The 13,187-nt window shown below is 39.9% G+C and overlaps 1 protein-coding gene across 1 annotated transcript; it reads right to left on the bottom strand.

Annotated features, from left to right (window-relative positions):
- Positions 1 to 1,754: 1,754 nt before the first annotated feature.
- CCNG2 (cyclin G2) lies at positions 1,755 to 10,817 on the bottom strand. Its single transcript, XM_024579287.3, has 8 exons — positions 10,543 to 10,817; positions 9,461 to 9,598; positions 8,672 to 8,809; positions 7,399 to 7,649; positions 7,156 to 7,234; positions 6,972 to 7,070; positions 4,309 to 4,514; positions 1,755 to 3,192 (listed from the first exon to the last, which is right to left on the bottom strand). The coding sequence occupies exons 1-8, from the start codon at positions 10,543 to 10,545 to the stop codon at positions 3,069 to 3,071; spliced, it is 1,038 nt and encodes a 345-aa protein (XP_024435055.1). The 5' UTR covers positions 10,546 to 10,817; the 3' UTR covers positions 1,755 to 3,068.
- Positions 10,818 to 13,187: the final 2,370 nt, after the last annotated feature.

Genomic DNA, 13,187 nt, shown 5'->3' with positions numbered 1-13,187 from the left:
AATTTTATTCATGTCATGGGAAAGCCACCTGGTTGAATGGTCCAACGAGGGCATAACTAGGCTCCTGGACTTGTGTGGGTATCTTAATAATGCCTCAAGAGAATGGATAGTGTCTCTCAATTCCCTCCTCTTCCTCAACCCCACTCCCACTACCTTAGTTCAGTCCTTCAGCACCTCTGGTGGACTTCTGCGGGACCCGACTGGTCTCCCACCTGCTCATCTCTATCTGCTCCAGTCCATCTTCCACATAGCTCCCCAAGTTACCTTAATACACATATAGCGATGTCCAACTTGCAGCCCATGGGCCACACACAGCCCAGGAAGGCTGTGAATGTGGTCCAACACAAAATTGCAAATTTACTTAAAACATTGAGATTTTTTTTGTGATTACGTGTCACAATGTGTTTAATGTGTGGCTCCAGACAACTTTCTTCCAGTGTGGCCCAAAGATGCCAACAGGTTGGACACCCTTGCTAATTAATGGGAAAGGAAAAAAAGGCCAGAGACAGGTATAGTGTTTTGATTAGGAAAAGACCTGTATGTTGTGACATAGACTTTATCCTGACTGAGGTACTTATTCAACAATTTTTCAGGAGAGACATACTGCATTTGCATATTTTAAAAAAACATCCCAGCAGTAAGGGGATCAGAAACAAGCCTGGAGGCTGAGAGATGACTAAGACAGTAGTAAACCCTGGTTAGAGTGAAGGCTGAACCAAATCAGTAGCAGAAAAGAGGAGTCAGAGTGGAGCTATATAGTATAAATGAAATCTTATCAATGGTAAATGGTAACCTCCTGTAAACAGCTGCGAGACTAGGATATTGCCCAAGTTTCCTACTTGAGTATATAGAATATACTTGCACCAAGACAGACACAGAAGAGCAGGTTTGGGAGTAATCAGAAACCTCCAAGTAGGATGGTCAGTTGTGAATAAACAGGTTGAGAGTAAGGTAGAGAGCTCTAGACTAAGTACTGAAAAACAGAAAGGGGAAAAGATGAAGTCATGTGTGGAGAGGTTCATGAAGGAGAATCTAGGAAAAGCAGTAAAACCCTGGAGGAACTAAAGGTTTCAAAATTTGGAAAGCCATTAACAAATCAAAATCTGACAGCAGAACATATTGTCTACTATTTACCAAAATTATGTAACCAGAGAATTTCTAATAGCGGAGCAGAAAAACATGCACATATCTCCAAGTGGGAAGAGGTATTACATGAACACCACATTCAGTGTATCTGATTCTCTAACTAGAAGGTCTATAAAATCAAACTAGAGGCAGAACCTATGTCAAAACAAAACAAAAAAACCCATAACCACTTGCAAAACAAGCCTAAGGCTTGGAAAAAGAGTTCCAAAGAGCCAGAGGCTGGCAGGGTCCAGTCACAGCCAACACTACCCTAACTGCTTACTCACCAAGCAACCTGAGAATTCAGCTTGTCTGCAGAAACCGTACTAACCTGCCAACCAGAGTATTCTGGTCTACTTGATACCTGTTGCCTTTCACTATAAATTAATATGTATTTTGTTTAATGCGAGTTCATCCAGAGAGAGGTCAATTCTCAAATGACAGATTCACTTTCGTTGTCTCCAAGACTATGGGCCAAACTGTGATAAGGAAATACTACCCAGAGGGCTTCAGGTAACCAAAGAGGGCTTATCCTGGAGGCACTCCAGCCTCACTTCAACCTTCCCACTGAAATAAAGCAAGCACTTTTTCTTTTACCAAAAAATTAAGATGTGATTGAAAACAAGGAGTACGATCCATTAATATCTTTATTTTGAGTTGTAATTCATTATTACTCCGAAAAGAACCACTACAGAAAACATCCAATGAATACTGACTTACCACCACTAAAAAAGTCAGTCATCATGTTTGACCTATAATACAGAATACACAATAAATTATATTTACATGCAATTACTAGACTATCACACACAAGGTAAAAAAATACAGTATTTTTATGTACATTTTTTAAGATTTACATTTTCATAGTTTATAAAGTTTAAAAAGTTCTCTGTACAAAATTTCACGTGTACAGAGTTTATAAATCCCTATTTTTATGGCTGTACCACCACACAGATATACCTAAAACTATAACACTACACAGTTGGTTTTTTTTTTTTACTTCATATTCAGTCTTGGCACCCATATACTAATAGCATTCTTTTTGAAATGTGAATTACAAAGAAAGTAAAATGTAATCATGCAGACTTTTTTTAATATATAAAAATGAAATAAAATGTATTACTAGATCAACATTTATCAATTCCATAGTTACCTAGTTCTGTTCAACTTCCTGCATTGCGTTCATACAGGTGCATGCAAAACTAGCAGATTATGGATTGTTTAAAAACATTAAAATAATACTACAGTCTGAAAATACTTAGGCATCAGAAATGCAATTATCTAACAACCATAGCTTGTTGATTATTTCTGCTTTGGCAGAAAACCTCAATTAACACATTACACACTAAAATTCACAGAAATAGCAATATTATAATTCCTAAGTTTACAGAGTTTGCACTAGACAGTAAATGATGAGTAAAAAAAAACAACAAAGAAGGTGTTTGACATTTAAGAGTATATTCTCTGTACTGAGAATGGGGGGAGGGGAGAAACTTAAGATAAACCATTAAAGGATTATCCATTTTCCCTGCTAAGGAAGCACTGGCCCACTCCCAATCTGTTTAAATAAAGACACCTGAAGGCTTTATAAAAGGTTTAAGACTAACTATACTATTCCTCTTTAAAAATTCTTGAAAAGTAATAAATCGAAGGTATCAACACCTTCCCTCCTCCCCCAAGTAGCTAAAGATCAACGAGAAAAATAAAGTGCCAATGTCTAAAGTATTGTTAATTGTCTGAGAGGCACTAACCCATTTGATGGCTTAGGATTAAATATGAAAATAGGCCAGATCTGATCTGAATAATAAATAGAAGGTAGGTATATTCCAGTCTATGCAATTCCTGCCTAGATGGGGGCTGGAACAGAAAACTACCTACTCCCCCATTTATTGCTTTAAAACCTGTATGCACAATTCAAATTCTGACACAGAACAATTAGATTTCTAAGATGGAAAGCACAGTGTCTGTGACACTTTGAAGTTGAAAAAGAAAGTGCACTCTTGATCACTGGATGGAGAGCTACTGAGACTCTCTTCTCCACAACTCATATCTTCACAAGAGTCTTCACTAAAAGGAAAAAAAGACAAAGAGTATTCCATTATTTTAAACATACGTACAATGTTTTACAGACAAAATAAAACTGCTAAACGAGTATCTCTAGTCTCAGGATTTTTATATTTAAAATTTAAGCTTACAGAGAGAAAATTTAACTTAAGAACTTCCTAAAGTGAAGTCTACTGTAATCTCTTAGGAAATACATTTTCCTAAGAGGTTAAAACAAATTATTATTTGCCAAACTATTATTCTTGTATCAACTAATAACTCTTATCATCAATAATTCAATTTTAAGTATTTTAAGTCCAATAAATGCAGTCTAAGGACAACAAAACTCCTATCACATGGTTTTGATGTCTTTCTTGCATCAATAATCGCATCACTAATACTTTCAAATATCAAACCAAAACACCCAATAAATGATGAAATGGAACTTCCAGTCCTTTATCCTTACAGTATAAAAATTAAATAATTCATTTTACAAACTAAATTAACTCTGAACAAGACAAAGACACTTGACAAAAACTAAAAATATCTACAGAATTCTGCCACATTTGTGGTGGGGGTTCCCTTCCCACCCTCCCCCCCAAGTATTTAACCTGTAGCCCCTTCCCATGAACCACGTTAGGAATTCATAACACTGAAAGAGCCCAGAAGGCTGTTACATTTTTTTAAAAACTATACTTCAAAGACCAAAGGAGGTGGGAAATAACCAGTTTTTTAAGGAGGAGGAGTGAAGGAAAGACAAAACACTTTATCATCTCACTCACATGTGGAATCTAAAAAAGAAAAAGCAGAACTCATATATGCAGAGAGCAGGTTGGTAGTTGCCAGAAAAGGGGGGCAGTGGTTAGTGACAATGGTCAAAAGGTATAAATATCTAGTTATAAATCTTGGGATATAATGGACAGCATGGTGTTTTACTTTTTTTTTTTTTTTAATTAAGAAAAAGGGATGAGGCACACTTCTAAATTACTACCTCTTTTAATAATTAACTACTTCTGGCTAATTTTCTCCACTGAAGAAATGATGCTATTAGGATAGGGACTTCCTCTGATGCCCGTATAATATCCCCATTTTGAGTATATTTAGTATGGGGAAGTCTAATTAGCTAAGGAACCTGCTTACCTTTCGCTTTCATTAAAACAACCTCCTTCTGGTATTGTTGGCAGCTCAGGGACACTATAGTAGCTGTTGTGGAGGTTTTGAGCTGTGCGCCTTGAAACAATCCAAACCAGTTTCTTAAGGTCTGGTTTGCAACATTCAGGAGAAGAATATTCAGCAAGGCATTTAGAAACTAACTCCCTCCAGTAAATGAATTCAGTGTCATTAACCTGAAAAAAAACAATTTAATGAAGTGGTTACAATAGTGGTTCCAAAACCCTGCTGCACCTTGGAATTACCCTTCACTCCTTAAAAAGTACTGATGCCTGGCTCCCACCCCAGATATTCCTATTTAATGATTCGGGGTACAACCTGGGAATCAAGATTTTTTAAAGCTCCCCAGGTGATTCTAGTGTGCAGCCAAAATTTGTAACCACTGGTTCAGGAGAGGAGCATCACACAGATATAGATAATTTACATAAGATTCAATACACAGAATGTTTTGCCTATTAAGAAAACACATTGACCTAAAAACACTGGTGTGATAATCAATCATCAAGTATATTCTTTAGTAATCTCAATGCAAAGGAACTTAACATGACTTAGGTTTCTATAACAAAGTATTGTTTGATTGCTAAAAATGGGTATTTACATTAAGATACCAGATATATGCTAATGGAGAAGCAAGCAGTATGACAGAAGAGGAATTTCCCCCAAAGGGCATAGTTCCTCCACCACTGGGGAGTGCTCCAGTTTATTTCAAGGAATCAATTTTCACCAAAGATGTTTCTAGAAAGAGTTATAAGAGGTTTACATTAAAACTAATAAATTCATAACTAAAACACAAGCTAGAAGTTATCTGTTAAAAACAAAGTACTTTGTAAGTACCTTCTCCACAAACAGAGGGTAATTTTATATAATTTACCTCCATTTCTACCTAATTCAGCTACATCTTACCCGCCTTGCATTCTGGCTTCTACTACTCCCTTCTCACTCTACTGCCATCACCTCCTGGGTGTCCAATGACCTCCTTCAATTCTCATTATACTGGGCTTCTCACCAAAATTCAATGCTCTCTTAACTACCTTCTTCTTAAAAACCTCTTCCCAACTTGATAGTGCTCTTATTTATGTAGTGTATCTTTCTTCACTTGGCTCCTAAAGGTGAAACTGTGAACACTGAAAACCCAGAATGTCAACCAACCTCTAAGCAAAGGACTCCCAAGAGTTTCTTATGGTTTCACTTGTTATTTCCTCATGAGAAATTTCAAATCTTTTTAAATTACTTTTTTAATCCCCACCTGAGGACATTTTTTCATTGCTTTTAGAGAGAGGGAGAGAAACATCAATGTGAAAGAGAAACCTCGATCAGTTGCCTCCCATATGCACTCAGACCAGGAATGTTCGGAACCTGCAACCTTCTGGTTACTGGGCAATATTCCAACCAGATGAGCCACACCAGCCAGGGCAGAAATTTCAGATATTGACCTCTAATTATGATTTATCTTCTGAGTTTTTATTCCAGATTGCTAAGTATCAGCTAGACATCTACCTGGAAGGTCAAATCATACTTGTTTGATTACAAATTAACTTTCCTCCATTTTTTAAAAAGATTTTATTTATTTACTTTTGGAGAGAGGTGAGGGAGAGAGAGAGGGAGATAAAGATAAACGTTAATGTGTGAGGGATATTATCGATTGGTTGCCTCTCACATACCCCCAACTGGGAACCTGGCCTACCACCCAGGCATGTGCCCTGAATGAGAATTGAACCTTCAACCTTTTGGTTTGCAGGCCAGCACCTTAAGCCACTGAGCGACACTAGGCAGGTCTCAAATTTCCCTCAATGGTACCAATGTACTCTCCATCATTAGGTCTAAACCTTGATCATTTATGGCTCCTTGACTCGTTTCCATGCTTGGCTTCCAAAACCATTATTTGAGTTAGATATTCCCACTCCCGCTTGGACTATCACCTAGATGTTCTATCTACAACCCTACTCTAAAATAATTCCCAAATCTTTCTAGTCCACCAGCTTCCTGGCCATAAGCCTTTGCTGACCAAAATTTCACTGAGATTCTTCTGGTCCACAGCCCCCAGTCATAGTGCCTCTCACTGCCTTACTTCTATACTAACAAAACCCCAAAGTACTCCCTATGTTCAGCATTTTCTAGCACTCAGGCATAGAATGATAAATGACAGAACATACGACTACATGTTAAATTCCATATATCCCAACTACACTATTTGTTTAGGAAAAAGGACTGTGTCTTTAATTGTTTTATACTTCTTTATAACTGCAAAAACTTACTGAGCTGGCCTAAGGGGCTTAAAAAGAAAAACAGCTGATATTATTTTTGGTAATGCTACTAATGGGATGATTTAGCCCTAAAAATGAAACAGGATGCCATTAGTATATTTAGTAAGCCTACTTCCTACTATGTATTTCAGAACAGACCAGTGTATTACCAATTTGCAAAAATACTACATAAGGGACATCTAAATGCAGGAAAAAGCTAGGATAAGGACTGGGTCCCCTTCCAGCTTCACCTGTCTGGGTCAAAGCTGTATTTTGAGAACTTCAACACAGATAAAAGAAAAAATCATAAAGTATTACTTAATGTTTTAGTCACCACAGGGGGTAAAAATATTAGGAAGGAAACTTGCTTTAAAGAATGAGGATGTTTACCTTGGAATGTTTTTTAACAAGCAGGAGAATTTCCAATAATTCAATGGATTTCAAAGTCTCTACTTCCAAATTGAGAAGGCACAAAGCTAATACAGATGGCTACAAAAAAAAAAGAAAAATAAAAAATTTTTAGAAAGTTCTGAACAGAAACTGTAAATCACATGTAAGCAAGAAACTGACTTACTTTTGCTTTTGAAAAGGTAAGTCGGCAGTTGCAAGCTTTCAACTGAGCTTCTAGTTTATCAAGGCTCAGTATTTCTTTCCTATACAATGAAAAGAAAGAACCAAGTATTTATTTACTAAACTTCCACAGTACAAGTTGAAAGTTTGGAGGAGGTAAAAAAAAAAATTTCATTGGCATTCTCATTCTTTACTATTAACTATAGCAATGATAAAGTACAAAATTTTTATTTTTAATCCCACTGACCTTTCTGAAGTATGACAAAGTACAATAGTATGGTACAAGTGCAAAAAGTTTAAGGCAGTAGTAGCTTCCAATTCATAGTGCAATTTTTCTGAAATTATTTTTTCCATTCGTTTTATGTCAGAGGCAGTGCATTTGCATTGACTAATACGGATTACATCATGAGTAGATGGAATATTGCATTCTTCTTCAACTATTCTAGCAGCTAGCAAAAAACAACAGACTCCAATGCAAGACAAATGTTTAGGTTTCACCTGGAAAACAAAAAAACAAAAGGCTTCTTCTAACAATTGCTACTTGATTTAGCAAAGCAAATACTTAAAAGAATATTGTAATAATGCCCCTATTTTTAAGACAGAACACAAAAAAGCTGCTTCCCTGTACTTACTCTTACCCACAGTTATATTTAATCATTTTTACAATTTGAACTATCTTACCTCCCTTAAAAAAAAACACCACCATTTTGAACATTTAAATGCAAATAACAATGTAAATACAAGTTAAAAAGCTAGACTTCTAACATAGTATGGTTTGTATTTCAAACTCATAAAATTCATAATACAATCTTCCCCAAAATAACATAAAGCTTTCACCACCTAGAAAATACACTACTTCTTTGGATATAAAAATAATACATTAGGATCATCCCATATTTCAATGCAAATTTGCCCACAAGAAATATTGCATCAGTTGTACAGAGCAGAGCTTATGTAAAAACTGCCATGAACAGATGGCTGCCCTTTTCTTTTCAGTGCCCTGAAAACTGACCCAGCAGCTGACAGCCATTCTATTGGCAAAAGAATCACCACATTTTTCTAACAGTTGCTGGTAACTGTTATTACGATGTGGCTCTCTGCTTTAAAAAGACTTCTCATAGTGAAGGCAGTTGGTTACCTTTACCAGACTGCTATACTTCCACTTATATTTCAGTATAAAAAACATCTAGGCTCCAACGAAAACATGATGGGAGATGAAAACCTTATTATTAAGGACTGCATAGATATATAAAGAATACCTAAAAAACAGTAGTGTTCATTTTGTTATATCTTCAAAGAAAAGGTATGTTAAGAAGTAAGTACAACCTAACTTAAAATACAATACAAAATTTTGTAGTCTCTTAATCTGCTAAACATCATAGTTCCAATTATTAAAACTGTTTATGTAGAGTGACATAATCACATTATTTGCCAAATATTTACTGAACCCTTCTATGCTAGCCACCATAGTAGGTTCTAGATATAGAAAAATGAAGATTTATTAAAAAATGATTAAATACCTTCATAAGAGCCAAGAATCTGTCCAAAATATTGACAGCTAGGACAAAAGTTTCAGTGCAAGATCCAAAAAAATTGGCTAAACTCCTTAAGTCTTCTACTTTGGCATTTCTCAATCTTGGACACAAAGTGTTATCATTCTGCAATAAAAACCAAGAGCCAAAATTTATGATTTTCTTACACTAAATAGATAATACACACAGAATCAAATAAGGCAATTTTTTCCCATAACCTTCAAGAACATGGGAAAGAATAGTATCATTTAACTAAAGCACTACACTTTTTCAGATACAAAAGGTGTAAATATCATGGCTTTTAAAAAATGCACATCATAAAAGAGCTTCGGCAACATATAAAAGTGAACTGTTGTCACACTTCCAGGGGTTTATAGCAAATATAATTCAATTCCCTGTAATGGACATAAAGGGTTACTTGCTTGTTTTATGGGGTTTTTTTGCTTGTTTGTTTTTGACTTAAGAACCTGTAACAAGTGTTTCATAGGCAAAGGGTATTTCCACAAATGAACTCCAAGCCTCCCACCCAGAAGCTGCAGGCTGGGGTTCCACATTTAAAGAAACACTTCTCTAGAGTTAGTACCATTCTCATTCTTGCTAAGAAACAAAAGCTTGACCCAGGATTAAGATTTATTTTAGTACTCCAGGAAGCCCAATTTTGGTCTTAAGAGACTTGGCAACCTTTAGACTTGATTCAACTCAAAAAAAAAAAAAAAAAAAAAGGTTATCCTCTCTACAGCTATCTGCTGTTTGAGTAAGTCTTCTGTGGGGACTTACCTCCGAGGTAGCCTCGATCAAGCTCAGCCCTTTTTCTCGAGGTTGGAATCTCTGTTCCTGTTCTAGGTAGAGGTTCAACAAGCCGAAGAGCTGGAGCCCTTCACGACCGGCCGAGTACTCTGCCCCCAAATCCTTCATCTGCAGCAAAGACACCAGATAGTTACAGTGTATCCGTGGAGGAGGTGGGATAGATGGTAGGGGAGAAGGGCAGAAAATACCTCCGCGGAGGGGCGCCGTAACACACCCAGCGAGGAGCCGATGAGGGATTTAGCGCGTCTCCAGAACGATCCCACGAACCCACCAGGGAGGTGTGGCAGGGGGAGGGGCCGCGGCTCCGCCGGCCCCGCAGGCCAGCTCTGGGTCAGACTGGCCTGCGCCGGTTTCCCGGACGCTGCACAAACTAGAGAACGTGGGGTGGAGGCATCTGGAGGGGCCGCCCCACCTGCGGCCGTGAGGAGGGGGGAGTCTACCCTATGGCAAGCACAGGGGGCAGCCACTGCGGCGGGTTCTGGGGGTGCGGGCTTTGCACAATAGAGGGGCAGGGAGAGAAAGTCTCGCGACTGAACAAAAAACCAGAAGGAGGAGACTCCAGAGTCCCGCCCCTCCCGGGAGCCCGGCCGCACAAGCCTCTCCAGCTGGAGTCCGACCCCCGAGCCGTCTTCCCCATCCTCTGCGGCAGCACCTACTCTGGATGTACCCGAGTGACAAGACCCGGGCCCCAGAGAGCGGTGGGGTGCCGAGGCCCACCCAGTGGGAGACATTAGCCAGCCCGCCCCGTATCCCGACACACCCGTCCAACCACTGATGCCCCGGTTCCGCAACTGTGCGGAGCCTCGGGCTGTCAATTCAAGCACCACCCCAACGAACTCCTGTGGCAAAATGGGGGGAGGGCACCAAAGAATGGCTTAGAGCCTCCTTGACTCTCCATCCATTCCACCATCATCTCCCCAAATCCAATGCCCACGCCCCCGGAGCTGAGGGCTGGACCGGAGTCGCTTCCGGGGCTGAGAGGTGGGCACTATGATGCACCCCCTCCCCCAAATCCTGACCACGAACAAAGAAAGCCGGGTAGGACCGCTCACCATGCCGGAGACGCGCCTCCACTGGCGCTGGGCGTTGCGGTTCGGAGGGGACTGAGTGCGGCGGTGAGGGCGTCCGGACCTGTCTCCGAGGACCCGCCCCCTCAGCTGTGTCCCAGGACCCGCACCCGACCCCTCCCCTCCGTCACCGCCACCACAGCCTCACCACCCAGGCTTCATTCCGCTCCCTGCGCACCCCGGTTCCTGGGGCGTAGCGTCAGCCCCTCAAGCCCTGCCCCTCTACGGGCACCACCTCGCAGACCCAACCAAACCCCTTGTTTTTGTTTTGTGTTCTCTACGCCACCAAGGGGCGGGGCACGTGACTTCCCGCGGAGGGATTTATCACTGCTCGGGAACATTAGAAAATAGTCCCTTCTCTCAGCCGCTGTCCCCGGCTGGTCTCCCCCGCCTTTGCTTTAATGAGCCACTCCTCGCTCTTGGTTCCAGGGCAGAGTTTGGAATCTGGGCGTCAACTTCATTCTGGTATTGAGCCGGAGGAGGAGGAAAGGGAATAACTGGGCTGGGGGCGGAAGGAGACAGTTTGTGTTTGCTTTACATCAATTAAAGGTCTCTGATTTGTTTTGTTTTTTTGTTTGTTTTGAATAATCCGCCCAAAGTAGCCTGCTCTCTGATTGGACACTGGCAGAAGGTTGAGGACCTGATTCACTGTCGTATCTGGATTGGCTAACTGACTAGCCTTTGAGCTCTCTGATTGGCTTTCGCTGTATTCTGCGCCTCTATTTTTCTTGGAGCCTTAGCAACTCTGGAGTCTGAATGCGCATGCCTGGCGGGGGTGGGGACTGCTGGTGATGGAATTCGTGGAGCTGTGCCTGGGGTCTGTTCCTTCTCACTCACCACCTCCACCCTTCCCGGGGGAATGCCACGTTCGTTTCTGAGCCTGAACGGCTAGATAACCGAGGGAGCATTCTCTACGTTTTTTTCTTTATTTTGTGCGGGTGCATTTTGCGATAACCAAAGAAGTTGTTATAAAATGTTCAGAATGCTTACTGAAATATTAAATGAGCAAAATGCTATCACTTTGGTATTTGCTTTGAAGTTTTAACGACAAAGAGGAAAAAATGGAGAGGATAGATGAAACAGTATTGCGAAAGAGTTGTTCAATGTGGGTGATAGGTACAAGAGGGTTTCTACTTGTGTGTACTTTGAAATTTTTCCGTAATAAAAAATAAATGTTCAGTGAAGGGACTTGAAACAAATTTACCGGTGCATATTGACGACTGCACATGAACATCTAATGATTATAATAGTGTACCCCCAGAGCTTGTAATTGTGCTATTGTTTTAATGACGACTCTGAGGCTTATTCGTTCTTGGCCACCCATAAATTATCACTTATTGCCCATTTTAATTAGTGTTATTAAAAGGTGACACCTCTCCGGAGGCAGGGCAGAGAGCAAAGGATGCCTTAGGCCGCTGAAATTTTCGCAGGGCGTGTATTTGGGGGATGTAAGAGACTCCCCTTCAACATTTATAGTTTACTTTCACCCTCTTCAGTTCCCCACCGCCCTCAGCCAGATACATCAGTAATAGCACAATCTAAGTTCTAATCTAAATAATTAGATAACCCTTAGGAACAGATTTCTCTTTTCTGCTCTTCTGCATGTTTTCTGTGAATTGTTTTATTGCTTGCAAAACATGAGAAGTCACATATGCAGCAGATTTTTCTTATTAACAGAGCGACAACGGAATTTTAGAAATAAGTTCCTTTGCATATTAGGTGGGACTAGACACAGGCATCTGGAACTCAAAGCACCTGGGGAAAGGGGAGCTCAAGGAACTACCTCCTGTTTCAGAGAGGTGTGGTCTTGTTCAGGGTTTTGGAAAATAAACATAATTACATTAACAGACTACTTTTAAGTGATTTACAGGATGCATAATTTTGTTCAATGTTTGATCTTTTAAACATTATTATAACTTATCTGACAAAAACCTTTTGCTGGAAATCTATGCTGAAAAACATAATTGACGGCCTTCAACTAACATGGAAAATAGAGCTAAAATCAGAATTACATAGATGAAGGCTTGTTGTACAGTGTATAAAGAGGCTCAGTGGACAGAGTCCAGAGAGAGACAGAAAGCAGCTGGATGGAAAACATGCATCATGAGAGAAAGTGACCAAAACATGAAGGAGATTGGGGACTTTTTTTCAAGTAGGAGGACAAAGATAGAAACGAACATGAGGTATAAAATAAGTTATGTAAATAAGAAATGTAAAATTATGTGGTAGATTTCTAAAATAACAGATAATATGTAAGACAAAAAGGAAGAGATGAAGAAATTGTCCTTTGCTTGGTTCACTAACTGTTACAAAGTTAAATGAATGTATATTATGTATTTCATAGCTAGTATTGTATATCTTTTAACAGACAGCCTCTGGAATGATGAGCAGTTCACTTAAAAGTAAGACAGCCCTGGCTAGTGAGGCTCAGTGGATTGAGTGCTGACCTGTAAATAGAAAGGTCACTGGTTTTATTCCCAGTCAGGGCACATGTCTGGGGTGGGGCAGGTCAGGCCAGGGACCCACTTCGGGGGCATGCAAGAGGGAACGTGTTGATTCTCTATCTCCTTCCCTCTGAAGAAAGAAAATCTTAAAACAAAAACGAGTAAGACAAGAAAGCTTTGTAAATG

Source organism: Desmodus rotundus, chromosome 4, assembly GCF_022682495.2.
Source record: "Desmodus rotundus isolate HL8 chromosome 4, HLdesRot8A.1, whole genome shotgun sequence".
In the NCBI taxonomy this organism is placed as follows: domain Eukaryota; kingdom Metazoa; phylum Chordata; class Mammalia; order Chiroptera; family Phyllostomidae; genus Desmodus; species Desmodus rotundus.
The sequence above is the reverse complement of the archived record's forward strand: the minus strand, read 5'-3'. Positions and strand labels throughout refer to the sequence as shown.